Raw genomic sequence first — 16,097 nt, 5'->3', positions numbered from 1 at the left:
TAGCAGACCTGCGAGAATATACTGGGATTTGCATGTGATTTTTATGCGGAACCGCAAATCGAGTTGTCCAGGGGTTCATTCCTGAGATTCACATAAATTCGTCAAAAAATTGGGAATGGGGTACGACTGATTCTGCGGACATTTTTGCAAGCGATTTGTGTAGTAAAAATCAGTCGGCAGAATTCTCCTCCCCTCGGATTTCACCTCAATCACACCACTGATGTACATGTTCTATTATTCTTGTCAAGTTGTAAGTGCTTAAAAATGCTAATTCTTGATTTTTATTTAAAAAGAGCAAGACCTTGTTCAAAACAAAAACTGCAATCAAATACTAAAATGTAACAAAATAAAAGAACCTTATATGACTTCCTACTATTTTCAGTAAAATTGTTGCAGATCTATTTTCATGAATTTATTTGAATGTCATTGTTTAATTGTAGATTGAAAATGAGGTGAAATAGTAAGAGGAAAGGAAGTAAATTGACTCGACCACAGGAGCATATCCTGGAAAGATTAGAAATGACCAGGATTGTCTTCCCCTGTGACCACCCATACTGGTGGATAATCAAGGACAAGCTGATTTCACTGAAAAATGACTGTTTACAGGTGTGTACATAAATTACTGTTTACATGTGTGTACAGAACTAGCTGTTTACAGGTTTGTACATATATTTATGTTTACAGGTGTGTACATACATAGCTGTTTACATGCATGTACATAAATTGCTGTTAACTGGTCTGTAAAGAAATTGCTGTTTACAGGTGTGTACATAAAATAGCTGTTTACAGGTGTGAACACCAATAACTGTTTACAGGTGTGTACATAAATTGCTGTGTACAGGCCTGTACAAAAATTGATGTTTACAGGTTTGTACATAAATTGCTGTTTACAGGTGTGTACAGAAATCGTTGTTTACAGGTGTGTACAGAAATCGCTGTTTACAAGTGTGTACATAAATAGCTGTTCAGAGAAACATGAAATACACTTTTCATTATAAGGAGTTTACAGGTGTTTTAAAAAATAGCAAATTTGGCAAGAAATCAAGAGGTTCTTTTTTATTACTGATGAGCATAAACATTGTTCAGCAATGCCAATAAAAATCTAACAATCATACATTCAATGTAGCATACTTAGGATTCACAGGTTCATGCTACATGTTATTCTTTGGCCTCTTATTAAAAATATCAAATTTTCATGACTAATCCATGCACTATTTATTCGGCTGAGCTGGGAATCCTTCCTGCGATTCTTGAATGCGCTGGCCTGGCTGTGACTTCGTAGCCTTGATTCTCACCAGTTTCACACTTAAGCCTTCATTTTTGGAACCTGAAGAAATAAAGTACATGCTAACAATGGACACTTTAATGTATGGTTACAACAACAATGCTATCAAACAACTTTGAAGTAATGACATGTTAGAATATTTCACCACCTTCAAGTAGGCAAAGGACTACATTAAATCTCACTTTTGAGTCTTTGTAGAATTGACAAGTACAATTGATAAGTGTTTATGCTGTACAGACTTAAAACAATTCATGATTTTTTCTTGAAGAAGAAAGATAATACATATAAATAAAAATAAAATACTGTAAGCTGCCATATCACAAACATTTTATTATTTTTGGCAACATTATTAGTCTATGATAATATTTAAATTACATAACTTGCAAACTTTTGTTTGGTATATTCTGAGTTGAAATTTTTCCTTACCAGTGCCTTTTGTTAAATGTATGGCCGTTATTTTGCTCTATTCCCAATGTAATTTTTGTCCCCTACCGGTGAAACCTGAGGGGACTTATGGTTTGCGCTCTGTGTATCAGTCAGTCAGTCTGTCACACTTTTCTGGATCCTGCGATAACTTTAAAAGTTCTTAATATTTTTTCATGAAACTTGAAACATGGATAGATGGCAATATGGATATTATGCACGTCATTTCATTTTGTTCCTACATCAAAAATTCTATGGCAACAAATAAAAAAAAAAAATTCTGACAATTGGGGAGTTTCACCGGTAGGGGACCATATTGCTTGACAATAGTCTTGTTATCAATATTTTTCCTAAATGACTGCCTAAAATTCCCAAGTGAAGCTGTCCAGTAAATGTCAAAACCCAACATTTTTTTGTAAAGTAATGGAACATAAAGGTTATTTTCAAAACAATGCAATTGTTCCCTATCCATGAGGGCCCGATCCCCATTCACAATTTTTCTGGTTAAATCACACTTTTGAAATTGTTACACGCCATTTATAATTGTTTAATATTATCAATTACAGCACCATCTGGACATGCAGTCACTGGCCGTTAGACATCAGTCCATGGTAGATTTTAGTAAAGATTGCAGTGACAGACCTCCTAAGCCCTGGTACAAGACCCTGTTTGCCGGTCTGTGCAAGTACTTTGACCAGGCTGCTCATGTCGCTGAATTGCCGACGTTCCTCGTTGAGACTTTTCCGGCCATCATAGATCTGGCGTTGGAAATAGAAATATTGCTCCCCACTGAAGGCATCAGCATTAGTTCACAACAGACTGGTATATGTTATTTAGTAACTCAACATATTAACCCTGTACCACTTAGACACATATTTTTACACATTTGTAGTCCCATTGAAATTTAAATTAAATTAAAGACCTTTATTACTTGATTTAAGTTTTAAAGGCTTCATTTCAAACACTTAAATTCTGATGAGCAGCAAACAGCATAAAACCTGAACAGACTGCGAGTTACATGCACTCACAGGCTGTTCTGGTTTTATGCTGGTTGCAAAAGCCATTTTCACTTCGCTTCTTATGGGGGAAAGGGTTACAAGGGCCTTTTCACAGATTTTGGCATGTTTTGAAGTTTGTCATTAAATGCTTTATATTGATAAATTTAAACATTGGATCTAAAAAACTCCTGTAAAAATCAAGAATAAAATTAAAAAAAGAAAAAAACAGTAACCCTCAACAGGGCTCGAACCACTCACCCCTGGAGTCCTGGAGAAAAAGTCTACCATTTAGACCACTCAGTCATCCATGCTCATACAATGAGGAATGTATTTTATACTTTATATAAGCAATTACAGTATATTCAAAAAATTTAACGACAACAACAGAACTCTCCGAATTATTCAATCGTTTCGCGTTGCAACGCTATATAATTTTCTTGTTTTTAAATTGTCCAAAGATGCATAGAATGGCTATTTTAGAGCATGGTAAATGTTCAGTATTACGGTTTCCTCAAAAATATCATAACTAAAATGAAAATGTGTGAGTCTGAAACAACTTTTTTTTATTTTGTCAATTTACCAAATCATGAAAAGGCCCCTATTAGTATATATTTTTTAATTATATGTTATTGAAGGCTTCTTTGCCATATTTTGAGTGTGTATTACCAGGGGTGTGATTTTTCCGCGGATCCGCGGATTTCCGCGGATCGGGTTGTCTCGGAGGTAATTTCTGAGATTTGCGTAAATTCGTAAAAAAAATGGAGGGGGGGAGAGGGGGGTACATCCGATTCCGCGGACGTCTTTTATGTGCGGCCCGAAATATCCCCGGCTCTCGAAATCACTCCGCATAGTACATTGGTAGATTCTGCCTAAGCAGTTTGAAATGAGCGATGTCATTGGCTGTTGTTTTCCAATCTACCAATTAAAATCATTCTTTTTAAGTGTGCTCGGTATTTCTTTTCTGGTTTGTCTGCAAATGGCGCAGTTGCAAAGCGAAAATTAGTTTATCCAAATGACAAATATCAATCGAATTAGCGACTGTCATCATATAGTTAGATAGGATAAATGAAATGTGTCTGTCATCGATGAAGACTGCGTTTTAGATACAAGCAACACATATTTTTTTTACAAATGTGTGCAGTGAATTTGTGTCTCGGAAACCAGTGGCAGTGTTTGCAAATTGGAGTTCACTCTACTTGCGAAGTAAAACAATTTAGAAGAGTATCGTTTGAAAATGGAAATAGACAAACATGATTTGATTTATATGTTAGTGGATCTTTGTGTAATCAGATTCATATGCATATTCTGCTTTATTATGTTTGTCACACTGTTCAGTTAACTGAAATAGCATTGAAATGTAGATGTGAAATGCAAGATTTTAAAAGGTAAACACATTAAAATATATTAATTTTACTCAGTTTTATACATCATTAACTCAACAAGAACACTCAAGTGTGTTTGTTTATATTTATTAATGTTTTCCCTGTTTGATATTTAATTAAATAAGTCCATTTACTGTGAATACATTGAACAACTGCTGTTTTTGGTCACAGTAAATATTGTTTACTTTGCATCCTCAGTAAGTGAAATGTGAAGTTAAACAGGTTTTCATAAAGAAATAGTGTTATGAAGTTCAAGAAATTGTTTATTTTAATGTATGTTTTATTTTAATGTCTGTTTTAAGGTTTGTCATTGCGTTATTCGCGCGATTCGCCTAGTCAAAATCAGTCGACAGAATTTTCCTCCCCTCTGACTTCGCCTCAATCACACCCCTGATTACAGTGAAATGCTGACAAACTGTTACATTTTTATTACAAATGTTTTTAAATGGAAGAATAGCAACACGTCTACACAAATGTGTATTTTAATGCATTTAATATTTTTGCATTGTGTTTCAACAATAACTATGAATGAGAAAAGCATACCGGTAATTTCTTTATCAAGCTTAAAAGCTAACCAGTAGTTAAGAAATTATTTCAAACAGAAAATGCTTGTGTTGAAATTAAGTTATGATAATAATAACAGGTATTTCTAAGGCCATAAATATTCGGTAATCCATATAACTCTTTCAGTGCGGGAACTGAATTTTGAAGGCCTGTGCAAACAGTTTGGATCCAGATGAGACGCCACAGCACGTGGCGTCTCATCAGGATCCAAACTGTTTGCTATTCTGATAGTATTCTTTGAAAAAAATGGAAGAAAATGCTAATTTTAGAAATTTAGCAGACACCATTTTAGCAGACGACAAATTTCCCAGCATGCAAAGGGTTAAGAATGTTTAAAGAAAATTGGGCGTTAGACATGTGTGTTTAGTGATGTCTCAGATTAGTCTGTGCTGTTTGCACAGGCTTATCGGGAAGGACACTTTCCACCTAAACTGGATTTTCTCTATGAAGAGACTTCCCTCCCACAAAAACACCATAACAGAGGAAAGTGTTGTCCCTGATTTGCCTGTGTACACTGCACATCTGGAACGAAACTTTTGGTACATTATTGAAGCCCAGTTTTTGTAGAATGAGATAAATTTGCTTTCCAGCTGGAAGAAGAGAAATTTCGAGACCATTATGTTGGTCAATAGTTGCCTGTGCGTTTCTTTGCCTATTCCCGAATGAAGAGCGTGGATTTCAAGCAAAACTGAGTACAATCAACTTCAACAAGTTCTTTCACTTCCTGCCCATGTAAGTTTTGTTGAAAATATCTTAATCAGACTCATTTCTAAAGAAAAATATGTTCTTTATTTTATAAAGTTTATAAAAATCATTTTTAACTAAATAATTTAAAATTTGCTTACTTTATTAAAATAATTATTTTCAAGAAGACCCTGCAAAATCATTGATAATTTTCACTGTTAAGTGGGAAATGTAATTAATATTTTTATGTAATCACATTATCATTTTGAAATTATCCAGTAAATCCCATTAAAATGTTAACAAACAGTATGCAAGAATGAAATGCAATGCTTCAGTGATACATTTTAATCGTCTCATGATCATATAAAACAAATATTTTCTCTTGTGGATGTGCCTCTCATGAAAGGTTTTATTTCTCTTACTATTTGTTATTTAAAATGATGTACAAAAATCAACAAATATCCACTACTTAACCACTCAGAGAATTAACTGCATTTGGTTTAACTGACTGTTAACATTTAGTTACTTCCTGCTGTTTACTGATTAGTCAAAATGTGTGCAATGATTGACATTGGAGCCTTGTTAGAGAAAACTAGTTTAACCCTTTGAGCGCTGGAACCGGATTTTGAAGGCCTTTGCAAACAGTTTGGATCCAGATGAGACGGAAATTGGCGTCTCATCAGGATCCAAACTGTTTGCTATTCTGAAAGTATTCTTTGAAAAAAATCGAACAAAATGCTAATTTTAGAAATGCAGCAGAAGATATTTTAGCAGACTACAAATTTCCCAGCATGCAAAGGGTTAATACATGTGCATAACTGTCGTCCCAGATTAGCCTGTTCAGTCTGCACAAGCTAATCAGGGACAACACCTTCCGCTTTAATTTTTTTTTGGTTTAAACAAAGTCTCTTTGTAGTGTATCTGTAAAAATGTTGTCCCTGATTAACCTGTGTGGACTGCACAGGCTAATCTGGTATGAAACTTTACGCACATGCATTTAGCCTGGTTCTCCCAAAGCAAGGCTCATGTCTGTGTCGTTCTGTTTAAGGCCGTCACAGTGTGCCAAGCTGCAGTGTATTTTGACTTTCTTTGAGAGGATTAAGGCAGAGAGGGACAGACTCCCTGGTTGTGTTGTCTTTGCCAGACAGGTGAGTTTTGGGCACTTAGATGTTACTGTATAGAAAGTGTGCAGTTCTTTAGCCAGGATTTGAAAAGGGAAGGATGCTAATTTGTCATATTATCCTTCTGGCATAATTTCCATATAGTATTTTTATAGTTTTTATATATTTCACATGCATGTAACATACATTAATTTATTGTAAACATTATTTTTGTAAGTAATAAAATAAGTTTATGTTGAACATGTAATTAATTTATTAAATCTTCAAAAACAATTTCCTGCATAATTATGTAATCTGATATAAAAATAAAAATAAATGCATGGTGGGATTCAGAGACCTAGCTGGAGCACTGATGTATTACTTTGCAAGAAATGGGGTTTTGTCAGATTCCCACATCTGAATTTAGAATACCAGGGCTTTTTAGCGTTGTTTGGGTATAAGACGGATACCCATGACATTGGGAATTTTAGCTTCTGTGTACATGTACTTAATTCTTGATTTGTAACCTTTGAATAATTATTTATAAAACTTAAAAATGGATTTAAAAAGTAGCATAAAAGTATCATTGTAATGGATATTATAAATTCAAGGTCAATGGATCATATTATAAATTCAAACTTGTGATTTCTTTACTCAACAGCTCTGTTTGTTAACATTTTAAAGTCAAACCATAGTAGCCAATAATGGGACTTTATTTGGTGTAAAACGATATTTTATCCATTAGGAATATGACTGCAAAATAGCTGAAAAATCCAAAAAAGCCCTGAATATGTATCATTCATTAAAGATAGTTTGTAAATAATAAGATTGGTTCTGGTTGACAATGAGCGTATTTATTTGTCTGTGCTAATAATTTATCCAGGGCCCGTAACTTGAAAAATTGAACGTCACACATTATTTAGTGAAAGTAAAAAGTACCATACTTTAGGGTTCTAAAATTTTCCTGTTTTCTAGCAGTCTCAAGTAAAGAAGTACCTTGTCTTATGCCGTTAAAATTCTACAATTTGACCTAAAATGCCTATAAGATCCTACAAAATTCGACCTATTATGCCTATTATATCATACATTTGACCTATTATGTCTATAAGATCTTACTTACTTTGTTATGAATATCCAATGATTTTACCTATTATGCTGTAGAGATCCTACAATTTAACCAACAATTCAGTGAAGATCCTAATTTGTTACCTACATATCTGTTGCCTATTATTCCATGTATATCCTACAAATTGACTTACAATGCCTATGAAATCCTACAAGTAACTTCTATGCCATGAAAACCCTACAATTGTACCTACTGTAGGGTAGGGATCCAACAATTTTACCTACTATACCATAATGATCCCATTTGGTCAATTTGTAGCCATGGGCTGATTTGGCAAATCACAGAGTAAGCACTGTACAATTTAACCAATCTCCTACGCAGTGGTCTCCCTTATACTAGTTAATGACCGGGCGAATGCCCAAGGGAAGTAACTGCTGTGAGGAGTTTGCAATTTGACCTGTTTGCCAGGTGATCAAGCCTGAAGAGTTGCCTACCCTGGATACTTGGCTCAACTGCTCCAGCCCCCTGTGTCCAGTGGTGGTCCACGAGGAGGGACTCATAGAGGACGCAGGCTGTCATACCATTGAGGTGGGAGTTGGGAAAACAGGGTTTAATGTATGTGTGTTAAGTGTCGTCCCAAAATAGCCTGTGCAGTCAGTAATCAGGGATGACACTTTCCACCTGAATTGGATTTTTATGTCCCCCTTCCACTATAGTGGGGGACATATTGTTTTTGCCCTGTCTGTTGGTTGGTTGGTCTGTTGGTTTGCGCCAACTTTAACATTTTGCAATAACTTTTGCTATATTGAAGATAGCAACTTCATATTTGGCATGCATGTGTATCTCATGGAGCTACACATTTTGAGTGGTAAAAGGTCAAGGTCATCCTTCAAGGTCAAAGGTAAAAAAATAAATAAAAAAAAAGCGGCGCAGAAGGGGACATAGTGGATCTGACAGACAAACACATTTCTTGTTTCTAAGAAGAAACTTTATTTCAACCTAGTATACCATGACAGTGGAAAGTGTCATCCCTTATTAGCCTTTGCAGACTGCTCAGGGTTATCTGGGACAACACTATACACACATGCATTAAGCCCTGTTTTCCCAGAACGGGGTTCATATTGTCAACAGTACTCAGTTTCAGTGATAAGAAACGAGCACAAGTCTGCAGATTCTCAGTTTCATGTATGAAGGCTGTGTAATATTTGTTTTGTCTCAAGTAATAATATAAGGACTTGGGCTTGTTTGGTTGAAGTGCTTCATTTCCATTGTTTAAATCATCAAAAGGTTACATTGCAAATGTCTCAAGGAAGGATTAACATGGGTTAATAATGGATGACTATTTGAATACAAAAATGTGTTCATTAAACAAATTTAACTTTGTTTGTTGCAGGTGGATTTCGCTAACCGCCATGTGGGAGGTGGTGTTCTAAACAAAGGTCGGGTACAAGAAGAAATACGTTTCACTGTGTGCCCAGAACTTCTTGTCTCGATTCTATTTATGGAAGAAATGGCCGAGAACGAGGCTATCATTATCAGCGGCTTTGGTCAGTTTTCTGTGACATGCGGTTACGCAGCGGGGCTGGAGTTTGTGAGCATGTACAAGGATGATGCGAAGGTAAATAAATATGTATCAATCCTTTTTTTAAACATCCGCTAAGTATGGAGAGTACCAGGGTGATCTTTATTAAGGAATAAATTAATGTGAAAGTTCAAACACTGTCAGCACTCAAAGCCAGAATATGATTATGATTTGAATACATGTATTAAGAAATGTGATACATGTGCCATTCAGGGACGAAACTTTCCACTTGAATGGTATTTTTCGTGTAAAGGAAATCTTTTCTCAGCTCAAGTCCAGTGAAGGTGGAAAGTGTTGTGCATGATTAGCCTGTGCAGACTGCACTGGCTAATCTGTGACTAGTGATTTTTTTCCTTTTTTATAAAGTTACCGAAATTGGAACTTTCCCAATTAGCAAAAAAATAAAAATTTCCCAATTACTGTCGAAAAATTAATAAAATGCAACATTTATTTAGTTTCCCTATCTATGGCTTGAACCTTAGTTAATATAATATTGACAACTTAACAACATTTAGTTATCAATTTTAAAGTATTTGGGAGAAAAAAAAAATCCACCAATTTCCCAATATGAGGACTCCACGACACAAATTTTCTCAAATTCAGGGTTTTTCAAGCATAACTTTCCCAATTCTGCAGGTACTGGTACTTTTCCCAATGGGGTAAAAAAATCACTGGGACAACACTATTCACTCATGCATTAACCCTTTCAGTGCGGGAACCGAATTTTAAAGGCCATTGCAAACAGTTTGGATCCAGATGAGACGCCACAGAACGTGGCGTCTCATCAGGATCCAAACTGTTTGCTATTCTGATAGTATTCTTTGAAAAAAATAGAAGAAAATGCTAATTTTAGAAATTCTGCAGACGACATTTTAGCAGATGACAAATTTCCCAGCATGCAAAGGGTTAAGATCTGTTTTCTTAGAACAAGGCTCACATTCCTAATATAAAATAACAAGAGATGCGTTGGTCAGAAACACAATGCCTCCTACTGCGCTGCTTTGATACATGTTTTTTTACCTTGGAGGATGACCTTAACCTAACCTTTCACCCCTCAACATGTGCAGCTCCATGAGATGCACATGCATGCCAAATATCAAGTTGCTATGTGAAGGGACATAGAAGTTATGAGAATTTTTCGAAACCTAAATGCGAAACCTAAATGCAAAGTGTGACGGAAAGACAGACAGACAGACGGACGGACTGTCCGATCACTATATGCCCTCCTTCGGGGGCATAACAAATGAGAATTATCTCAAATACATTGGTACATTTATTTGACATTTCACAGACTGATGAGCATGGTAACCTGTTGCGGACCCTGTGTGCGATAGACGCGGTGTCCTACCGGGCAGATGACCGCTGGGGGAGTGGAGAGGGTGTGGTCGGTAGGCAGTACATGGACAGATGGGTGCTACGAGACCTCAACAAGGCTTTTGTTGGTACGACAGTGGTTTGTTGGTTCAACAGTGGTCGAATTTGGGGTCTGAATTTTTATACCCTTTCTGAAAAAATAAACAAAATTTACACATGACTTGCTAAAATATCAATTGACGGCATCCACATTTTTTATTTTATTTTTATATAATTATATAAACATCTAAATTATTGCTCTATTCAGCTCTTAAATTTAAGCTTTATTAATGACACTATTGAAAACATTTTTGTTCTTAATTTTCAATGTATTTGTTCGCAAAAAAACACACAACATCGTATTTTAAATATCAGTCAAAACGATGTGATTTTACTGAAACCTACTTGAGCTGGAACCATTTTTTGACGCGTTTGTAGTCCCTTAGAAAATCAAATTGAATTAAAGATCTTTCTCACTAGATCCAAGTTTTAAAGACTTCATGTAGCAAACAGCATAAAACCTGATCAGAGTTATTTGCAGGCTGTTCTAGTTTTATGATGGTTGCATATAGCCATTTTCACTTTGCTTCTGAGTGGGAAAGGGTTTAAAGAACCTATGAACTGCAATTTATTCCAACAGTAGCAGCAGGGTTTTACTTTTGTTTTAGTGTAATAAACATTTAAATCTTTTCTAGATGTAGCTATCAGGCTTCCTGAAAAGTCCCAAAAGGTGCCTGTCAACAGGACAGGCTGCTGGAAAAGTTTGCCTGTCCGGACAAAAATTCACCTGTCCGAACAGCGTGAGTTTATTACTGAAGAATTTAGTAAAGTTTAACTCATATTTATTACAAACAATGCGCAGCCTGTGTCTCAGTACACTTGATAGAGTAAAACCAAAAACACTTTATAATTAGACTCGGAACAAAATGACATAACAAGATTGGTGTTGCATTCTTCGTTTTGAAAGTCAACACAATCATCCGAATCACAATCTGTGTCGTCTTCATTAAGGCATTGCCTGCTTGGGATTTGGTTTTTTCTAGTGGTGACATCTCCTTTGCATTCTTGGCTGTTATGGCGTGGCTGTGTGGGATTGATTTTTCATGGTCAATTATCGCTGATATCCTAAAATTACAACATCCGACAACGAATGGATTTGTTGACTTGCATCGCATTTGATCGTGTTTACATATGTCACAAAACATTTTGTTACTTGACTCTTCATAATAAAGCCAACTTCGGTCGGTCATCCACTTAGTTTGAAAAGTTCTGTTAACTCGCTTGGCTTCATAATCTTTCAATTTTTTAATTTTTTTTCTTCATCGGTAAGTTTTCTTTTATGGCCAGGTTGAGCACCATCGAAGTACGTTGGCAACGACATTTTGTTCATGTGTAGTTTTTTGTTACAACCTTTGTAAATGGATAGATGATAATAATCGGACCAATCAAATTGACGTTCTCAAAAAACAAAACAAAGGGAGAGCACTCCTAAGAACTAGTGACGCGATAGTGTTCTTAATTACAAAAAGGCTCGAAACTAACGAAAAGAGTTATTCTAATTGGGTGTTATCGTTCTTTTGGCTAGTATGACTTTTCGGTATTAAGTCATTTTTTTGCCTGTCACAAGGACCGGCGATAATAGAAACTTCGCCGGACCGTAAAGAATTTTGCCGGACAAGACCGGAGGACCGGCCTTTTCAGGAAGACTGAGCTATCTTTTGTTTATCAATGGCAGGTCAGGGGTTTGTTCCTCACTGTGTAAGCGTTCCTTACGGGTACATTTCCCCCCCCCCCAAAGACACCAAGTAATGGTTATACACAGAAAACAGACTTGAGACATTTCAATGTGTGGTATGTTTTTTGTGCAATCAATCTCAAATAAAGAGATTTAAACTGACTGCAGGTTTCTGTACTCCATTCACCATACCTGAAGAAACCAGCCCATTGCCAGAAGAGCACTATTTCACTCCTGATGGCTCTGTTCACGGTGCGTACTGACAATATTTGTTTACTTGAACAATAGGAACAATCCATATACATGAAGCTGGGCCTGTATTTATGAAACAATTCTTAGACTTAAGACTCCGAAGATTACTCTTTAAATTATTTTTTTTTTTTTTTGATTTTCCATAATTGCTGAAATTGTGAGTCAAACTTGGCATGAGCCACCTGTAATAACATATTTCATTGTATAGAAAATTTCAATTGCCAACATAAGCTCGATTTTAAGCTTGCTCATAAACAAGCCAGAATGCCATTGCGTAGGTCTACCTTTGATATATATTCTTAAGTCTAAGAATTGATTGGTGAATACTGTCCCTGGATAAGTTTTAGTTGTTATTAATATGGGAACATATTAATTTGTACCATTGTTTTTGCGAAATTTATTAAAAATTAACTTCAATGTTTTTTCAGTTCCACTTGTGATTGTAGCAAATTACTACCCACAATTCATTACATTTCTTTTACTTTGAACTTTTGTTGTAATATTAATTTGTTATCTTGTGATCACCTTGGCGTCGGTGTCGGCGAAGGCGTCCGGTTAAGTTTTGCGTTTAGGTACACTTTTCTCATAAAGTATCAATGCTATCGCATTCAAACTTGGTACACTTACTTACTATCATGAGGGGACTGGGCAGGCAAAGTTAGATAATTCTGGCTTGCATTTTGACAGAATTATGTGCCCTTTTTATTCTTAGAAAATTGAAAATTTTGGTTAAGTTTTGTGTTTAGGTCCATTTTATTCCCTAAGTATCAAAGCTATTGCTTTCATACTTGCAACACTTACTTTATATCATAAGGGGACTGTGCAGGCAAAGTCATGTAACTCTGACTGGCAATTTTACAGAATTATGTGCCCTTTTTATACTAAGAAAATTGGAAATTTGGTTAAGTTTTGTGTTTAGGTCCACTTTTTTCCTAAAGTATCAAAGCCATTGCTTTCATACTTGCAACACTTACTAACTATTGTAAGGGGACTGTGCAGGCAAAGTTATGTAACTCTGACTGGCATTTTGACGGAATTATGGGCCCTTTATACTTGAAAATTTGGTTAAGTTTTGTGTTTTGGTCCACTTTACCCCTAAAGTATCATAAATATTGCTTTCATACTTGGAACACTCGCAAACTATCATAAGGGGACAGTAAATGACAAGTTGCATAACTTTGGTTTTCATTTTTACGGAATTATGGCCCTTTTTCGACTTAGTAACTTTGAATATATGGTTACATTTTGTGTTTAGATCCACTTTGCTTCTAAAGTATCAAGGCTATTGCTTTTAAACTTTAAATACTTTCATGCTATCATGAGGGTACTGTACCTGGCAAGTTGAAGTTTACCAAGGTCAAATTATTCAATTTTGCTAAAATTGCCATAACATCTTTATTTATGATTCGATTCGATTGATACTTTGACAAAACAACTCTTACCTGACATACCACAATTGTCTCTGTCCAAACCCCCCCACAATCCCCCCATTATTTTTTTTTTTAATTAAAGATCATCTAATAAATGACCACCACACCCTCACACTATACCCCCCCCCACCCCCACGCCCCAAAATTTTTTTTTATACCCCCCGGTAGGGTGGCATATAGCAGTCGAACTGTCCGTCAGTGTCAGTCAGTCTGTCCTTCCGTCTGTCCAACTTTAACATTGGCCATAACTTTTTCACTTTTTAAGATAGCAACTCGATATTTGGCATGCATGTGTATCTCATGGAGCTGCACATTTTGAGTGGTGAAAGGTCAAGGTCATCCTTCAAGGTCAAATAGCAAATTTATGGTGTCTGTCCGTCCGAAAACTTTAACATTGGCCATAACTTTTTCAATATTGAAGATAGCAACTTGATATTTGGCATGCTTGTGTATCTCATGGAGCTGAACATTTTGAGTGGTGAAAGGTGAAGTTGACGGTCATCCTTCAAGATCAAATGTCAAATGTATGGCGTCTGTCCGTCCGAAAACTTTAACATTGGCCATAATTTTTTATATCCCCCACTATAGTAGTGGGCGACATATTGTTTTTGCCCTGTCTGTTGGTCTGTCTGTTGGTCTGTCTGTTGGTCTGTTAGTCTGTTTGCGCCTACTTTAACATTTTGCAATAACTTTTGTTATATTGAAGATAGCAACTTCATATTTGGCATGCATCATGAAGCTGCACATTTTGAGTGGTGAAAGTTCAAGGTCAAGGTCATCCTTCAAGGTCAGAGGTCAAATATATGTGGCCAAAATCGCTTATTTTATGAATACTTTTGCAATATTTAAGATAGCAACTTGATATTTGGCATGCATGTGTATCTCATGGAGCTGCACATTTTGAGTGGTGAAAGGTCAAGGTCATCCTTCAAGGTCAGAGGTCAAATATATGTGGCCCAAATCGCTTATTTTATAAATACGTTTGCAATATTGAAGATAGCAACTTGATATTTGGCATGCATATGCATCTCATAAAACTGCACATTATGAGTGGTGAAAGGTCAAGGTCAAGGTCATCCTTCAAGGTCAGAGGTCAAATATATTTGTGGCCCAAATCACTTATTTTATGAATACTTTTGCAATATGGAAGATAGCAACTTGATATTTGGCATGCATGTGTATCTCATGGAGCTGCACATTTTGAGTGGTGAAAGGTCAAGGTCAAGGTCATCCTTCACAAGGTCAAGGTCATCCTTCAAGGTCAAACATCATATAGGGGGACATTGTGTTTCACAAACACATCTTGTTTAATATTAAAGATAGCAACTTGATATTTGGCATGCATGTGTATCTCATGAAGCTGCACATTTTGAGTGGTGGAAGTTCAAGGTCAAGGTCATCCTTCAAGGTAATAAAAATAAAATTTAAAGCGGCGTTCTCATGAAGCTGCACATTTTGAGTGGTGGAAGTTCAAGGTCATCCTTCAAGGTCAAGGTCATCCTTCTAGGTCAAAGGTCAAAAAACTAATAAAAAATTTCAAAGCGGCATTATCATGAAGCTGCACATTTTGAGTGGTGGAAGTTCAAGGTCAAGGTAATCCTTCAAGGTCAAGGTTATCCTTCAAGGTCAAAGGTAAAAAATAAAAAATCAAAGCGGCGTTCTCATGAAGCTGCACATTTTGAGTGGTGGAAGTTTAAGGTCAAGGTCATCCTTCAAGGTCAAAGGTCAAAAAAATATTAATTTCAAAGCGGGGTTATCATGAAGCTGCACTTTTTAAGTGGTGAAAGTTCAAGGTCAAGGTCATCCTTCAAGGTCAAGGTCATCCTTTAAGGTCAAAGGTAAAAAAAATAATATTTCAAAGCGGCCTTCTCATAAAGCTTCACATTTTGAGTGGTGGAAGTTCAAGGTCAAGGTCAACCTTCAAGGTCAAAGGTAAAAAAAAAGACAATAAATTTTTTCAAAGTGGCGCAATAGGGGGCATTGTGTTTCTGACAAACACATCTCTTGTTTTTTTCAAACATGGTTAAAAAACACAAATATTTATTTTAATTATTTTATTTTTGAAATACCATCCAACCATCCCACCCAAGATTCCCCCCCTCCAAAAAATATTATTTTTGCATTTTTTTGCTGGAAGAAAATGTAATAAATGACCACACCCCCACACTATACACCTCTCTCCACTCCACCCCTCCCAGGCCGATGAAAAATAGCAGCATATTGAAAATTCCAATTTTTCTAGA

The 16,097-nt window shown here is 36.0% G+C and overlaps 1 protein-coding gene across 1 annotated transcript in view; it reads left to right on the top strand.

The window, feature by feature from the left end:
• The window catches only part of LOC127855875 (uncharacterized), a 51,407-nt gene that overhangs the window by 5,300 nt on the left and 30,010 nt on the right, over positions 1-16,097 (top strand). Inside the window, exons 2-9 of the mRNA XM_052391768.1 lie at positions 441-606; positions 2,275-2,530; positions 5,243-5,384; positions 6,385-6,484; positions 7,971-8,090; positions 8,896-9,120; positions 10,376-10,526; positions 12,341-12,424. Coding sequence (XP_052247728.1) covers positions 520-606; positions 2,275-2,530; positions 5,243-5,384; positions 6,385-6,484; positions 7,971-8,090; positions 8,896-9,120; positions 10,376-10,526; positions 12,341-12,424 — 1,165 coding nt within the window. The 5' untranslated portion in view covers positions 441-519. The remainder of the gene's footprint in view (positions 1-440; positions 607-2,274; positions 2,531-5,242; positions 5,385-6,384; positions 6,485-7,970; positions 8,091-8,895; positions 9,121-10,375; positions 10,527-12,340; positions 12,425-16,097) is intronic.

The sequence above is a fragment of the Dreissena polymorpha genome, chromosome 13 (genome assembly GCF_020536995.1).
Source record: "Dreissena polymorpha isolate Duluth1 chromosome 13, UMN_Dpol_1.0, whole genome shotgun sequence".
NCBI classification, from domain to species: Eukaryota; Metazoa; Mollusca; class Bivalvia; order Myida; family Dreissenidae; genus Dreissena; species Dreissena polymorpha.
Note: the sequence above shows the minus strand (reverse complement) of the source record. Positions and strands in the feature narration are given on the sequence as shown.